Source organism: Mercenaria mercenaria, chromosome 13, assembly GCF_021730395.1.
Source record: "Mercenaria mercenaria strain notata chromosome 13, MADL_Memer_1, whole genome shotgun sequence".
Taxonomy (NCBI): domain Eukaryota; kingdom Metazoa; phylum Mollusca; class Bivalvia; order Venerida; family Veneridae; genus Mercenaria; species Mercenaria mercenaria.
Window position 1 is genome coordinate 69,568,330 of NC_069373.1, and position 16,713 is coordinate 69,585,042.

General features: G+C 35.8%; 2 protein-coding genes across 3 annotated transcripts; one reads left to right on the forward strand and one right to left on the reverse strand.

Moving 5' to 3' along the window:
- Positions 1 to 100: 100 nt before the first annotated feature.
- On the forward strand, positions 101 to 5,934 carry LOC123529840 (uncharacterized). Its single transcript, XM_045310388.2, has 3 exons — positions 101 to 806; positions 2,873 to 3,004; positions 5,637 to 5,934. Exons 1-3 carry the CDS (start codon positions 317 to 319, stop codon positions 5,819 to 5,821), a joined length of 807 nt encoding a protein of 268 aa, XP_045166323.2. The 5' UTR covers positions 101 to 316; the 3' UTR covers positions 5,822 to 5,934.
- Positions 5,935 to 11,434: 5,500 nt separating this feature from the next.
- Positions 11,435 to 15,958, reverse strand: LOC123529300 (C4b-binding protein alpha chain-like). Of its 2 annotated transcripts, none has more exons than XM_045309573.2 (4): positions 15,804 to 15,958; positions 14,404 to 14,615; positions 12,879 to 12,975; positions 11,435 to 12,155 (listed from the first exon to the last, which is right to left on the reverse strand). In XM_045309573.2, exons 2-4 carry the CDS (start codon positions 14,606 to 14,608, stop codon positions 12,116 to 12,118), a joined length of 342 nt encoding a protein of 113 aa, XP_045165508.2. In that variant the 5' UTR covers positions 14,609 to 14,615; positions 15,804 to 15,958; the 3' UTR covers positions 11,435 to 12,115. The 2 variants fall into 2 exon arrangements, with proteins under 2 accessions (XP_045165508.2, XP_045165509.2); XM_045309574.2 differs by having other exon boundaries at positions 15,799 to 15,930.
- Between the last annotated feature and the right edge of the window lie 755 nt (positions 15,959 to 16,713).

Consider the following 16,713-nt stretch of genomic DNA (forward strand, 5'->3'; position numbering starts at 1 on the left):
CAAAAAAAACCCCAATAAGTTTTGCATACTATATCATGAATATAAATCTATACTTGTCCACCTGAGTAACTACCTTTAACATAACCTTGGTACAAAACTGGGACATTAATCGTTCGTTGTCGTACTGTACTTGAGCTATTTGTAGAGCCTTATTAAGATAACAATAATATGGCTAGTGTATTTTGTGCTATCTCTGTTATGATATAACATTTCCATGTGTAGTAATAAACACTGAATTATCCTTATAGCATATTTAATTGTTGGATTATTTTGTCAAATGTGAACCAACTACACTATATGACATTATGCTTCTACGATGCCGGGAATATTAAACTTATATAATATACTATTATTATACGGACTTAGCATTTTCATCAACATAGACGGAAAGGTACTGCAATACACATCATCTCTTAAGACTACTGAACCGGAAAATTTAACAAATGTAACAGCTGAAAAGAGTAACACATGGAACATTAAACATTCACAACATGATGTATTCTATAACCCCGTATTACAGAATGTTTCATCTCTGTTTGAATATCTGAACTCGATGCCGACAGATAGGGCAACAAGCAATGAAAGACATTCGCGACAGAAGCGATCACGAAGCAGGAATTGCTCCGGGCAATGTGAACACTCACTTTGTCCGTGGAGAGAGGAATGGGACGAAGAAATAACAAGAATTCCACAATTTATAAGATATGCTGTTTGTGAGAATCCGACTTGTAATTTTGATTTTGTTGGCCTCGGCGATGTTTCCATTGCTCTTGAAATGCGTACACACTGTGATCTCGTTAAGATAGGTAGATTGAGTTTTATGCTTTGATAAAAATGCTATAATTGGTTTTGTGACCTGATCTAGAATTAATGTAGTGGTATGGTGACCTGTGGTAAAGACAGGATTTTTTAAGATGCTGCTTCATTCAGTAAAACGAGAAATATACTATTACTTTGATCTACGGCTATTAGAAGTAATAAGTTTTCATTAAATGCAGCTGTATACAGCTGATGCATACTGTAACCTATAACCCGTTTCATTTCAGAGATCATAAACCTTGTTTAAATATGCCACGCCGTCATGTGCCACAGACGCATTTTATTGACGGTTTTATTACTTCAAAGATCAATTTCTTTTTCATTATAAATAGTAGGTCATTTTCATCCCGCTAAATTCCAGGTATAGACGAACCCTTTAGTGTTTCGCAGATCAGCAGATCGGGACAATGTCAGGTTTACACATGTTTAATTACTTTTTCATTGAAATATTTACCAAACATAGACAACATAACCTATCATAGATACCTTATCGTGTGGTCGAATAGAAAATAATCAATCTATTTTCAGATGTACTACAGACACACAAATCTTTCATTGTTTGCATTGAACTTGTAAAATTTACCGAAAGTAGCTTATATGGACACAAAGATAAGCTATATATAAACCATTTACGTAAAAAACAAGATGTTACAGTCTAGCTTTTTTTCGAGGACAAAACAAATGATAAAAGTGTTGTCGATAGGGTTAGAACTCACGCGCCCCATGTGGTTCTGGGACGATCTGTGTATGAAAAGAATTGGAACCACTGCCTTACCCTTGCATGATCGTAAAAGGCGACTAACAGGGTCTTAACACTTGGTTTTGCTGTAACTCTGTGATTTCAGCAGGTATGCAAACTTTGATTCCATACCTCATGTTTTTATTCCGATGTAAATGAGATGTGAAACCAAAATTTATAGTCCTGTTTGGCGCCATATAACCTATACTGTGTTGGTGCGCCGTAAAACCCAAATAAATAAATAAATAGAACTCACGCCCTGATCTTCAGTTCCGAGTTTACCACCTGGATACGGAGAAAATTGATGAATTTTGAGGAGATTTTCAATGAAGTACGATATAACATCAGTTAAAATAATTATTTGATGCGTCGCTTATTTTCGAAATAATTAAAACGTCCGCGATTTTCTGGGACAACCCTCGTACATAGGTTCTTAAGCCAAATGGATTTTAGTAAATTACTTAACGTCTTTACAAGTCAGAAAAGTAACAAATTGTTGCAGTCAATTATTATTACTCTCGAAAAATTATCAAATCTAGATATACCCTTTAAACTGTGGTCAAATATTGAAATCGTGTGCACATTTTAGGGGAGAACGCTACTCTCGACACTGAATCGCAGGCTATTTTACTCATCCGTGTATATATTATACAGTTCCGCACATCAAAATAAACTTCAGCACGTCACAGGTCCGTAGGCCTCACTAAAATAATAATAAGGAACGGGGCATGTTCAGTTAAAAATCCATCTTTCACAAGATGACCATCGTGCTGCAAATGACGTATTGCGAACTACATATATGTAGAAAATTTATGTTGTGATTTATATCTTATTTCGTAAAACAGAATAAAAATCTAATACCTTGACAAGTTCTCGTTGATCCTGCAAGTATATTTCTCGATTCAGAAAACGTTATTTTATCAAAAAGTTATAAAGTTACACTGCAACTGATAAAACGAAACCTGAACTAAGCTTTGTTATTTGTCTTTAAAACGTCATGAAGTCTTTCCTGTTTACGGACGTTGGTTTTCCGCACTTTGTTTAAAAATGCTACTATAAGAAATAGTTCTAAAAGGAAAGTCGTTCGATTGATTTTATTCTTACAATAATTTCTTGAATATGGTATGCAAGAAAAAGATTCGATCACTGACTGTAGGTGCAGCGGGAATATCTGGCTCTCGGGAAACTGTTTACGCGGTAACTCAGCGGAGCCACGTTACCGCCTAAACAGTTACCTTCGAGCCAGATATTCCCTTCTGCACCTACAACTAGTGAAAGAATCTTATAGAATGAAAAAATCTTTTTTCCACGCAGATATCCAGGTGACTGAAGACAACCAGGAAAAGTGGCTGACAGATTGGCCTATTGCATGTGTTTGTACAAAGCGACAGATTGTTACAGACTTTTTCACACAATTTAGGCATCCGGGAAAGAGTTCAGACGAAGGTAAGACTGAAAAAACGAAACAGCTTCCGCGTGTCACCTCTATAAGCTATCCCTCTTATGTGTGATATCCTTACAACATTGTATATAGAAAGTTACTGATATTTAAAATCGTTGTTAAATTTGTATTTTATGTTGAATTCGCCAAAAAAGAACAAAGACAAATATCAGGGAATGCCACGTACCAAAATCGCAGCCTTCCCAAAACGAAACCTACAGCACGCAGACGTGCACATCACAAACACACACACATACACGCGCACACACACAAAGCCAACACACGAGGACAAAACGAACAAACAAAGGAACACAGTTGGGCACCGCCTTGGAACGGTCAGTGGCAAAAACACCACTAGGGAGCTTAAACCGGTTTATGGTGCGCACCCAACCTCACTCTTACCCCCACCATGTTCCAAAGACATGGGACAGTGTAAAGAAAAGTAATCCCCTCCAGGTGAATCTCTAACACACGTAATGGAAACAAAAAGGCATGGCATGTAAAACACAAAAATGCTCGTGTATAAATATATAAAAAGCAAACCTTTAGAACCAAAAACGTATGTGCTCAATGCCTTTTCAGAAGACAGAGCAACAAGAGAAACACCCTTAAGGGCCCGACGAAACAGGCCAGAAGACAGATATCAAAACAGTTCAGTCCTTGTAGGATTTAAAAACTGCTTATCATCTTGTTTCATAAAATAATATACATGTTTTATATGCTATTCAATTTTCATGTCAAACAACCCTTTCTTTCTATGATTGAGTGTTGTTGGATTTTTGTTACTCAAGGCCTACTTCTTAACCTTAATGCATAAAGTTTCTTATCAGATCTTTTGGATAGTGTACGATTACGGTCCTGCAAAAAGTTCTGTCACTAATGTGCTTCCGTAGTTTTATCCCAGGTATTTTTAAAACCCTTCATTGCACTTGAGTGGTGTGTCCAATAGCTAAAGATATTCGTTTATTTCGTGCAAATTGCTTTTCAAACGACCGAGTTATTTCAAATTGAAACACATGCAGTCATATACACTGACCAATTCATCTGTCACATTGAAAAATGGACTGAAATTCGTAGCTATATTAAATACCGCATTAGGCTTGATACAGATTCAAAGCATTTATCTGTTGAATTGTGTGGTATATATGGATATCAGGCTATTTCAATGCGCATAGTTTTAGGTTGGGTTAAAGCTTTTAAAACTGGGAAATAATCTGTCGAAAATGATACCCGTTTTGGAAGGCCTAAAACTTCTTTTACCAAGGCAAACATCGCTGCTGTAAAAGCTGTGGTCAAACAAGATGCAAGATTGTCTGTGAAAGATATAGTCAATTGTACTGGCATATCAGAAGGCAATGTGCAAACAATTCTGAAAAAGCGTTTGGACCTGAGAAAGGTTTGCACTAGGTTGGTAACTCATTGGCTCACTGAGGAGCAAAAGAAACAACACCTTAAATGTGCCCGGGAACTTTTCAAAATAAAGAAAGGCTGTGATAGTCGGGTTATTTCTAACTTGCTAACAGGTGACGAAACCTGAGTGCACATGAGTGAGCCACAGTGTAGGGCTGATAATAAGCAATGGAAGCAAAAATATCAAAAACGCCCCTGTATTGCCAAGAGAACCATAAGTTCGAAAAAGATGTTGTACCCAATTTTCTTCAATTCTAGTGGGCCAGTCGTTCACGTGCCTTGTCCATCTGGTCATACATTCACTGGGCGATTCTACAAGAACTCTGTACTGAAGAAAGTGAACAAGTTTTACAATAAGAAACGTCCAAGCAAAGGATGGTCAGGAGTCCATCTTATACACGACAACGCCTCCTCTCACGAGTGCGAGGTTGTTAAGTCTTTTTTGGCTTCTGAAAAGGTGGATGCGCCTTATCAAGGCTTAAGAAAATGCTTTCTGGAAATAAATATAAGTCCAGAAGTTCTCTTGGCAGCGTCAATTATCAGTGCCTCAAACAGATACCAAAAGAAGACTATTGATCTGCTTTTCGCGATTGGGTAAAAAAGTTACAAAAATGTGTTTCGGTAAAGAGGGGATACTTCGAAGGTTTGTAATAAAATAATTTTGATAAAACGTAGCACTTAAGAAATCCGAACCCAATGACAGAACCTTTTTGCAGGACCCTCGTATATTACCTAGTGCATGGTTTAACGTTTTATCCTTGGCGTATAGTTAAACAAAATGGTCACACTGATATTTTTATATTACAAAAATGGTGACATTCACAATTGACATAAAGCACCTTAACTTAGAATGTGTTGCTTGGCAATATGTGATAACCTATGTGACTAATATGACCCCGGAGATTCTTCGAGATTTTCTCCGTTCAGACATTGCCGTAGTGACGTAAGACTACATGTCAGAAAGTGAAGATTTATATTGTTGCATTTTGCTCTTGGAGGAAAAATATCTATGATACCGCCTCGAAAAAAAATCAGCAATAAATGTTTATAAAGTAAGGATAACATCGAACATCATTTTGGCTCAACTCCAAATCTCAAGATTAAACTTTCCAAGATATACATTCATCTTTTACTAGTTCACAATGACCTTTACACCTGCCCCAAAACATCGAAATCTCGTTACTTTCATCATTGTTCTGCTATCACAGTTTTACTTTTATTTTACAGCCGACGTTGATATTACGAACAATGTATCGTTAGAACCTATCTCACGCCAGCGTATGTTTCTTGGGGGAGCTCGGTACAGATCACTGTCACGTGCACAAAGACGCAGGTTAAGACATCAACGTCGTAATATGCGTAACTCTGAAAGCTGGGAACAAATTATGGAAAGAAAGAACAATAGAACTTAATGACTACAATTTTAATAGAGTTATCTCAATCTAAATTACTAAGAAATGAATCGACAAACTTTTTTTATATGTGTGTTAAAGGACCATTAGTTACAAATGTGTATGGTGGCTGATTTGTGTTATTTCGTTTTATCCCAACGTCACTTCGACAAACGTCGTTAAGGTGCCCCACCGAAAGTCGCCCCGACAAATGTCACTCCGCCGAAGCTCGTCTTGGTACCCCGACAAATGTCGCCTCGTCGAACGTCGCCCCGCCGTTCTGGCAACAAAAATTCAGTTTGATTAATTGTGGTGACAAACATTTTCTGCGGCTGTTTCTCATAGCTTCCCCTCTCCTTGAATATATTTAGCTCTTAGTGTTATCAGACACAATACTGCCGTGGGTATTGATGCTTATTTCTTTAACCTTTCTAATCTCAAAAGAGAAAAATAACGTATAATTTAAAAAACGATAGTTAGATGGTACATTGATGACCCTCGTCAAAGTAAACAACAATAACCTGTTTGAAGAGCAGTGTCCACAGACGTTCAACAAAAAATGAAATGATACGGCCTGATATAACATGAGATACAGGGTAATGACTTATGTGACCGCAAATAAAACATTCAAATCAGGCTGATTGTGTCTTCAAAAACATTTACAATCATTAAGATCAAACAACGCGAAGATAACGTAGTAAATATGGGTTATCTCTGTTAACCATTTTTATGTTTTTCATAAGCCAAACTAAGTGTAAATATCATGATGTAATATATGCGCATTTGTCTAGGAACTTATATTGAATCGTTGGAGATAATATGTCGGAAACAGTTTTGGAAGTAAACAATGTATACCTGAAATGATAACGTCACCTTTTTATGTGGATTTTGAAAATAAGCTTAAATACAGTTTTCATAACGAAATCTGCTGCATCATCTGATAATCTTCTGGATCACCGCAACGGCCAACATTGCTAAGAAATAGTTTAAATATCTATTCGATTATCTTGTCATCATATCAGACCCCTGAATAAAAAGGAAGAATAAAGCCCTCTACAGACGGAAGGTTTTTGTTGTACAACACCAATTAAATTCAAGATGTACAGCCAAATATTATCGTGTGTATGATGCTATTCCTTGATTTCGTAAATCTTAAGTCTTGACTTACAGATTAGGACATGTTCTATTTCGTAAGTTTTGCCTTACGTACCACCCACGTTGCCAAGCAACAAATTGGTTAATAATTAGTTGATCAGAGGCAAGTGAATGAAATTCCAGAAACAACTGCCCAAAAAATAAACACAAATCTGAATATAAAATGGCTTCTAATGCATAATGGAAAAAGGATGACACTGAAAAGTTAAATGATTTGAGCCGCGCCATGAGAAAACCAACATAGTGCGTTTCCGACCAGCATACGCGCAGTCTGGTCCATGATGTTCGCTAACGGTTTCTCTAGTTGCAATAGACTTTGAAAGCAAACATCATTGATCCTGGCCAGACTGCGCGGATGCACAGGCTGGTCTGCATCCATGCTGCTGGTCGCAAAGCCACTATGTTGGTTTTCTCATGGCGTGGCTCATTTGTGTCATGCGTAATCAAATTCATGGGACATAAAAAAATGAATATTATTTTTTATTATTAATGGTTACATTCTTTTCAGTACCTGGTGCACTATGTTTACTAGGTAAATCTCTGTGATTTATATGGGAATGGAATACTGTCTGTATGTGAAAAATGTACAATTTCAAAATTGTACATCTTTGAGATAATTAGTGTTGTACAACAAAAACCTACCGTCTGTAGAGGGCTTAAGGAATCCATTGGAAAATTAGTATTATTTTTATACCAGGTTTATATAGCGTCCTTTTCATGATAAACACGTTCAAATGCGCTTTACATATAGCAAACGCAGCCATACAGGTCGCGAAATTCATCCTATACAAGTACAGACACAGAGCGATCTGACCAGAGGGACAGAGTGAGATAAAGACCCAAGAACAGATAGAGAGAAATCCTTTGTTTTAGATACAGGCATGACGGGCTAACTTAGCCTAGCTCTTTGCGAATAGACAGTCTGGTTCTTTAACGTGCCCGTGTATAGCACAGATACATGCGAAGCCGTCTTGCCTGGCTCTTATTTAGGTGGGAGACACTCAGGAGTATCTCAAAAATTCCCATAGCCTGGACCGGGATTCGGTCCCCGGACCTCTGGATTGACAGTCAAGTGTGTTACCACTAGACCACCGGCCCACTGGGTAAAACGCGTTCCAAAAACGTAGCCTCCCAAAACAAAACCCAACAGACATTTATGTATGTATGTGTAAGCGATAGACATGCATTGATAAAACACAGACAGAGTAAACCAAATAGACAACAAGGACATATTAAGCACATTCAGGCAGACAGTGGGTCATCGCCTCGGAAACATCAGTGGCGAAAGCACCACTAGGGAGCATAAACAGTTACATTGCGCGCAAAGCCTCACTATTTTCTTCGGCAGGTTCCAAAGTTACAGGACACTGTAAATAAGTTATTCCTTCTAGGTGAGTCCGTTAAATACGTATTGGTACCTGAAAGCACAGTATGTGAACCACAAAATTGCTCGTGTGTAAAATATCTGAAAGTTTAGAAACTTAAAGAACCAACTATCCATAGTACGCAGTACCCTTGCAGAAAGCAGCACAAGAAACGAAACACCACTATATCTTCTCTAGAGCAACAGCCTTTCTACAGTAAAACAATTTCAGACGTCCTTGCCGTAACGCTCTACAACCGTGACACCGTGCATTCCTCTTGGCCACGTTGGTGTGGCCTGTTGTATAATATTAGAAGTCGTGTGACACGCAGCATTTCATTTCTATTAAGAATAAGATGTTAAGATGAATAGACAGTTGTAACAACAACAACAACAATATCTGACTAAAGTTTGAATCCTGTCTGAAGCCCTTAAACTTTCTAAATGAACGAGTAGGCTACTGAGCGAGCTTATAATCGGGTGACATTTTGAAATATAAATAATAATGTTCGTTTCTGTATCTCACCTTGCTTAATTTTGAAATCATGAAAGGTACAGAAGAATAATTCTATTAAGAAAATTTATTACTAATCATTGTGAATTTTATGGAATTCTCTTACTGAGTTATTACGTTTTGTTTTCATTAATAAACATATCCCTGTTAACAAATTCGTTTAGGGTGATTTTAAAGAGGGCGCCTTTTGTGAATAGTTAATATTAGCGAGAGATGAATTTTTACAAATTTCTCTTTTTGATTACTCTTCGCGAAAACTTTTATTATAATTTCAAGTAAACGAAATTTTAACGGCTAGCGATAAGGTTAGACCTCGCATTTTGGATTGTTTTTATAATTCGTGAAATTTTGGTCACGTGATAATATAAAATATTACAGCATTTGTTTCCTGTGGTTTGACCTTATCCGAGGAATTTTCTTAACAAAGAACTTAAAGCCAATATAATTCCCGTGTCATGACAGATAAGTATGTTTTTCGGATTTGATATTACATGTATTACAAAAAAAAAACGTATGATAATTTAGTCATGTAAACACTTGTGACGACCAAATATAACTTCATAAAACATTCTAATGGACAAGTTTGCTTATGATATTTCACATTATCACCTAACTAGCAATGTAAGCTAAATAAATTGCCATATGTATAGTGTGCGTATTATAATATACGAAATTATTCTGCTTTATTGGAAACAATTCAAATGTGACGGTGTACATTTTCTTAATGTTTACGTTGCATAATATTTGAGACTAAGTAGTTTGAAAGACATATGTTTTACAAATGAAGTTCAAATTGAGTTTTGAAATGATATGAAATTAGAATTTCACGACATTTCGTTCAAGAAATACTGTTAAATCATTTAATTTCGTTGGCAGGATATTTCGTGGTTTTGGTCAAAACGGCAATTTCATGGGGATGTGAATTCGTGGATTTCAACTTTTGAACATAAAATGAATGTGAATTTTACTTGTTGGGATTAAATTTTGCGGATTGACTCAACCACTAAATCCACGAAAATTAGTCCCCCACGAATATTATTGTTTTCACAGTACACATGATTTACACCACTTTTTACATGTACATTGTGTTGGAAAAGACGTGTATTAATTATCTTGCGACAAAAAAGTATTTTACAGTTTTATAAAGATTACCGAAGAAATAAGACATCAAATCTATGTGTTGAAAATTTAAAACGTGAAAAGATTTGGCAAATTTAAGGGCTAATAACGGTTAGATTACTTGATTTATCATCAAATATGGTCACGACCGTGCAGATATGTACATACATTTAAGTTTAGAAATTGCAGTATACCACGTGGATGGCCGTAACTCTGCTATATATAAATCAGCTGCTGCGAGGCATCCTATTCGTCAGCGAAATAATAGTTTACGGACAGAAAGACAGATGAAATGTGATAACAAAAATAAATCTCTCTGAGCTTTGGTATGCAGAAAATAAATTGAAGTAAATGATAACTTTTTTGGGGTCCAGAATCGTTGTTATTGATAATGAACTTTCTAGACTACAGGTGTCTTCAGCTGCAGTTGCCTGTTAATCAAGAATTATACATTGAAACACGGTTTGGTTTGGTAGGATGCTGCGAGTTTTGATTTTCTATATTTCATAGGTCAACTCTCTGTGTAAACGTTGGATTATAAAAACTTCGAACATATATTTTTCATAATTTTACAATATCCATAGACAAATGGGAATTTTCAGCACGAGTCCTGGTACTTTTTGTCAAGGCTTTTTTATATCTACACTGGAGTTTCAAAACATCATCTGATATTCAATTCTTACAAAACTCTTAACATGAGGGAGGTGGCTCCGTGGCCTGGCGGTTAAGGTCAATTACTGCAAATCACTTGCTCTCACCTAAGTTGGTTAGAACCCTCGCTTAGGGTGCAGACTACTTCATATAAGAAAGCCATCTGGCTGGCATATGTAAGGTCGGTGGTTTTATCAAAGTGCCTGGGGTTTTCCTCCACCAAAAACCTGGAAGAGCCGCTGTATGACATAAATGCCAACAAAAACAAACCATTCTTTACAGCAATTGTGATAACCTTTATATTATTACTTTAATTACTTTAGTAAAATTTGAATGAACAATTTACATGAAAATTGAACATTATTCTAAAATGGTTGTCAGTTTACTGATCTATGTCTTGAATTCCGGAATAAAGGACTGCATGAAATTTAAAAATTACCATTACATATCTTTGTTTTGATGCATTTGCAGTAATGTCCCCGTAATTTTAAATTAATCGGGTTTAACATTGTTTTCAGCATTTTATAGAATTTTTGATCTTTTATTTCTCTACAAACTGCAATCGTTTTAAACGGGAACAATATGTTGAGAATATTTTAAGTATTCAGTTGTATGGAAAAATAAAGGACTGTATGGTAAATCATGCATTGAACAGGTAAAATGTTGATAAAAGCAAACAATTGTGAGCAGTTCATTTACGTTTCATATTCCTTTTTTTTTACGGATAAATAATGTCGATTTCAAAAAAGGCAATATATTTTACTTTTTCACAATGGTTGTTTCCCTTAGATGTAACTGCAAATAACAATTTGTCAAAAAAAAAAACTTCATATAACGAACTGAAATTGATTTAATCAACGAAAAACGTATTATTTTGATTTTAGAATTTAGACATCATTGCAAATACATACATATATTCACGTTTTACAATACTAAAGACCAAGGTACAGCATTATATAAACTTTGACCTATTCGGCGGATTTCCTGCTTCTGAGGCATGTTAACAATAATGGCAATTCATTAGTAGCATATAGACATGTTTTATTTGCCGTTCAATTTTCACATAAAACAACAATTTATTTTCATGATTTATTTCTGTTCATTTTCATATATGTAAACATGGACCTAAACCATAAACATATGCCGTTGCTGAAAAAATTCTATCCTAGGTAAATACATCGATAGTTTGACGGAAGAGAAGTATCACTAAAGAATGGCTTTAAGTATTATTAGCCGCAACATGAGAAAACCAACATAGTGCGTTTGCGACAAGAATGGATCCAGACCAGCCTTCGCATCCGCGCAGTCTGGTCGGGAGCCATGCTTTTCGCTAACGGTTTCTTTAATTGCAATATGCTTTAAAGCGAACGGCATGGATCCTGACCAGACTGCGAGGATACGCAGGCTGGTCTGGATCCATGCTGGTCGCAAACGCACTATGTTGGTTTTCACATGGCGCGGCTCATATACAAAACGAGTCATGAACTTCAAAATTGTCGTTTTATCCATTCCGTTAACCATCACCAAGTAATCCTTTCTTCCCTTTTCCATGTCTATAATAAAAGAAAAAAATAAATTAGTAATTGTACCAATCAGTATGATCTTGAATAATTTATATTTACCATATGAGCCGCGCCATGAGAAAACAAACATAGAGGTTTTGCGACCAGCATGGATCCTGACCAGACTGTTGTTTGCTAACGATATCTCTAATTGCTATAGGCTTTGAAAGCGAACAGCATGGATCCTGACTAGACTGCGCGGATGCGCAGGCTGGTCTGGATCCATGCTTGTCGCAAAGCAACTATGCCGGTTTTCTCATGGCGCGTCTCATATGTTAATTCAATTGTAATTTGATATTACTCTTCTCACATTTAATTCTTATTTGACAGTACAATCAAATCGCCATAGATTCGCCAAAAATGGAAGTCACATCACTTTAAACAAAATATTTTCAGAAGCTTCGTTTTATCCTGGGATGTATAAAACTGAGATAATCTATTTAGTATTAAAGTAGTATCCGTTCGAGAAATATTCGAGCGGTTGACCTAGTCTAAATAAAGTCCGACTCTCCAGTTAACCAAGTTATCAGATCAACACATGCAAGGAAACAAAACGACTGCAAAATAAATCTTAACCATTTTGTGGTAATTATAGTGGAAATTAATTTCATGTCAATCTCCTCTACTGTGTAGACAAATCTATTCTAAACTAACAAACATTTGTATTTCTCTTGCAATTAACACATTCTATTTTCATAAAAAAGAAAGTCTCACCCGCAACATCTGCCGAAGTAACAGCAAACAAATATGAGTAGTGCCATCAGAAGTAATAAGAGCAACACAACCACAGCTATCAGACACCAAAACACAACTGAAATCAGAAAATAAACATCAATCTATCTATAGAAATGTAAATGTAAGATCTTGTTTCGGGAGAGAAAGTAAGTTTCATTTAACCTTGTCCTTTCTTTCGTTCTTACTAAATCTTACGCATTTTGTAGTTCCACAGTAATAAGAATTAACTGTAAATTTTCAGGTTTCTTTTCATAATCCATTAAAACAATACGCAACTGAATATTTCAATTTATCCTACCTTTATGAGAAATTAAGAGCAAAATCTAGGGTTGTAATAATTTCGCTTTATTAGTCAGTGAGGACATAGAATTTTGCTGGACTTCCTTTTGATTTTTTTCTCAACACCTATGCTATTTTGTGTCTAAAAGCAACTTATGCAACGACTGGGTCTCAATGATTTTTATAAACGTGCATTAAAGTACGTGAGACCGGCATGAAAAATGTGTATTTGCAATTACTGAAGGAAACGAAAGCTGAGCCGCCCGGAGTGTTTCAAAAGATTTTAGATATGAATTAAAGCCCTCTACAGACGGTAGGTTTTTGTTGTACAACACTAATTATCTCAAAGATGTACAATTTTGAAACTGTACATTTTTCGCATACAGACAATATTCCATTCCCATATAAATCACAGAGATTTACCTAGTAAATATAGTGCATCAGGTACTGAAAAGAATGTAACCATTAATAATAAAAAATAGTATTCATCTTTTTATGTCCCCTGAATTTGATTACGTATGACACAAATGAGCCTCGCCATGAGAAAACCAACATAGTGGCTTTGCGACCAGCAGCATGGATGCACCCCAGCCTGCATGTGCATCCGCGCAATCTGATCAGGATCAATGATGTTTGCTTTCAAAGTCTATTGCAATTAGAGAAACCGTTAGCGAACATCATGGACCAGACTGCGCGGATGCTGGTCGGAAACGCACTATGTTGGTTTTCTCATGGCGCGGCTCAAATCAGTGTCATCCTTTTTCCATTATACATTAGAAGTCATTTTATATTCAGATTGGTGTTTATTTTTTGGGCAATTGTTTCTGGAATTTCATTCACTTGCCTCTTATCAACTATTTATTTACCAATTTGTTGCTTGTCAACGTGGGTGGTACGTAAGGCAAAACTTACGAAATAGAACATGTCCTAATCTGTAAGTCAAGACTTAAGATTTACGAAATCAAGGAATAGCATCATACACACGATAATATTTGGCTGTACATCTTGAATTTAATTGGTGTTGTACAACAAAAACCTACCGTCTGTAGAGGGCTTTAATGAACAGGTTCAATCAAACCGAGCCTGCAACATTTTCGTTTTTGTCGTGTTGAGCGACCTGTGGAGTTTCCACTTTTTGCTATTTTAAGTCAAAGAATATTTCATTTGACAAGAAAGGTTATTGAATCAGATCGTCGAAGATGCCATTTTCTAAAACATATCTTACTTTCTGTGTTGTTGTTCCATTCGCACTGTGGCATTGTTCCGGACCAGGTACCAGAACTACATGTAAGTTTGCTAGATCCCACCAAACCAAACCACTTGAAACATTTGTAAGTGATATCAGTACCGTCTGTCCAGGTGGGTCCACCGCCAAGAGATTCGTACGATACATAACCATAGTCCACCACTGGGGGTGATGTACAATCCATGATTTATCTTAAAATATAAATGAATGTACATGTCTAGTCAATATATCAGCTATATGAATAATATGAATTTTTGAAATAGTTTTTACGTTAAGTGTAACAAATGAAATATATATATTCTCCTCAACCAGTTGAACGCTTTAATCTATATCATTTCATGTCATTTGACCGATACTTGAGATTTATAGTTTTATGAAAATTGCCTAACACAAATCAGGTTGTGTGTAGTTATGAGGGTGAAAAAGGGAATATCAAGCAGGTCCCGTGTAAAATAGTGATCATTTTTATGTATAAGAAATGAAGGCATGGTTCAAATTTCTGGCCTTTCTCGTGTTTACATTCATTTTGTCGTGGCCTGCACTGTGCTGCACGTATTTGAGCAGACAACTGCCCCTGGCCTGCTAGACAGCTATGAATCACGTGTTCATATGTAGTCATATATGCTAAGTAGAACGACATTAAGCAATGCGAAGAACTCGAAAAGACCCCGGCGTAGACACTGAACTATTGATGAAGACAAGGAATTTCGTTGAATATTTATGGAAGTGAATGCTTATTCTACGAAAAAAAGAAATGAATATAAAATCTAATATTTATACATAGAGGGTTATCTTATCGAAAATTTATTTTCTAGTTCCTTAAAAGATCAGAAGAGAATTTTGTCGTTTTAAATAAGTATACCATAGCAGTTTATTCTGATAGCTTAATTCCTGAAAACAACATAAACAAATTTTATAGCGTGAAGTGGGCCGGAATGTCTGCCCCTTTTAACAAATAGCAAAAATATATTAAGTTAATACCAGGTAACTATTTCTTATGGAGCACATTTGTATTACAAAAATTAAACACACTTTTAATCCTTATCATGTCAAACACAATTGATTCTGCCTTTGCGAGTAGTATAGATCATGATCAGCCTGCCCATCCGACCGCACTGCTCGCCATTCGGTTAGTATTAGTTTTGGTAAGCACCCCTTTAAAAGTTAGTGGTACTGCCCAAATTGAAAGATAGTCGAGTTCATTATAGACATTTAGCAGTGTAAGAGTATATAAAAATGTTCTCATTGAATAATTCTAAAGTGCAGCGATGTCTACATATAATTATCTGTATCAACCTTTATATATCAAATGAGTGTTGTTTTTCTAATTATAAATGCGATGGTTTCATTTATTATCTAAACTAAAATTGATACCTTACTTGTAAGTTTGAACAACTATTTACAATATCCTATATCCTAAGATGGAATGTTTCACAAAGGATAGTTACAAATATTCAAAATGATATGTTGACTGTTTACAGTTTATCAATTTTGTTTTGATGAAAATGTAATGAATCAATAAATGTTAAATGTATTCGACTGATCATTTATGCAGATGTAATTCTGATTTTCATACTAAATCTGCGGTGTCTGTTAAAAGGATTTAACGGTTTATATATCTTTTAAAACTTTGATATTCAAAGGTAGTTTAAAATATTCAATGGAATTAATACATTCGGGCTTAACGTTCGGATACAGTACTTTAACACATTTTGTATATATGAGCCGCACCATGAGAAAACCAACATAGTGGGTTTGCGACCAGCAGGGATCCAGACCAGCCTGCGCATCCATGATGTTCACTAACGGTTTCTCTAATTGCAATATGCTTTGAAAGCGAACAGCATGGATCCTGACCAGACTGCGCGGATGCGCAGGCTGGTCTGGATCCATGCTGGTCGCAAAGCCACTATGTTGGTTTTCCCATGGCGCGGCTCATATTTATTTATGAGACTTTTATAAACGACTGATGCGTGTGCGTGATCGATCTTTTCATTAATGAGCCTATCAAAATACGTAGTTTTATGAAAAACGTAATCTCATGTTACCTTAATAAAGCCATCTTTTACTTTTGCCTACTTTCTCTAGACCGTTCCTTTAATTTTATGATAAAATATTTGTCATGAAATATTTTTAATATATTTGTATTTTCTTAATTATTTTACTTGAAATCAGTACATTCAAAGAGTCATTTTTGATTTTAAAGTGCGAACTGTTCAACTCTGCATTAATTTAGAGTAAACTTTTATAGTACTAAATTTTTATGAACTGAATTAAGAAATAATAAAT

Coding starts and splice junctions, on each gene's coding strand:
- LOC123529840 (XM_045310388.2), top strand. CDS start 317: ATGCCGGGAATATTAAACTTATATAATATACTATTATTATACGGACTT. Junction 807..2,872: donor CTGTGATCTCGTTAAGATAG/GTAGATTGAGTT, acceptor TTTTCCACGCAG/ATATCCAGGTGACTGAAGAC. Junction 3,005..5,636: donor GGGAAAGAGTTCAGACGAAG/GTAAGACTGAAA, acceptor TTTATTTTACAG/CCGACGTTGATATTACGAAC.
- LOC123529300 (XM_045309573.2), bottom strand. CDS start 14,608: ATGGATTGTACATCACCCCCAGTGGTGGACTATGGTTATGTATCGTAC. Junction 12,976..14,403: donor ATGGAACAACAACACAGAAA/GTAAGATATGTT, acceptor TTCTGATTTCAG/TTGTGTTTTGGTGTCTGATA. Junction 12,156..12,878: donor TACTTCGGCAGATGTTGCGG/GTGAGACTTTCT, acceptor CTTTTATTATAG/ACATGGAAAAGGGAAGAAAG.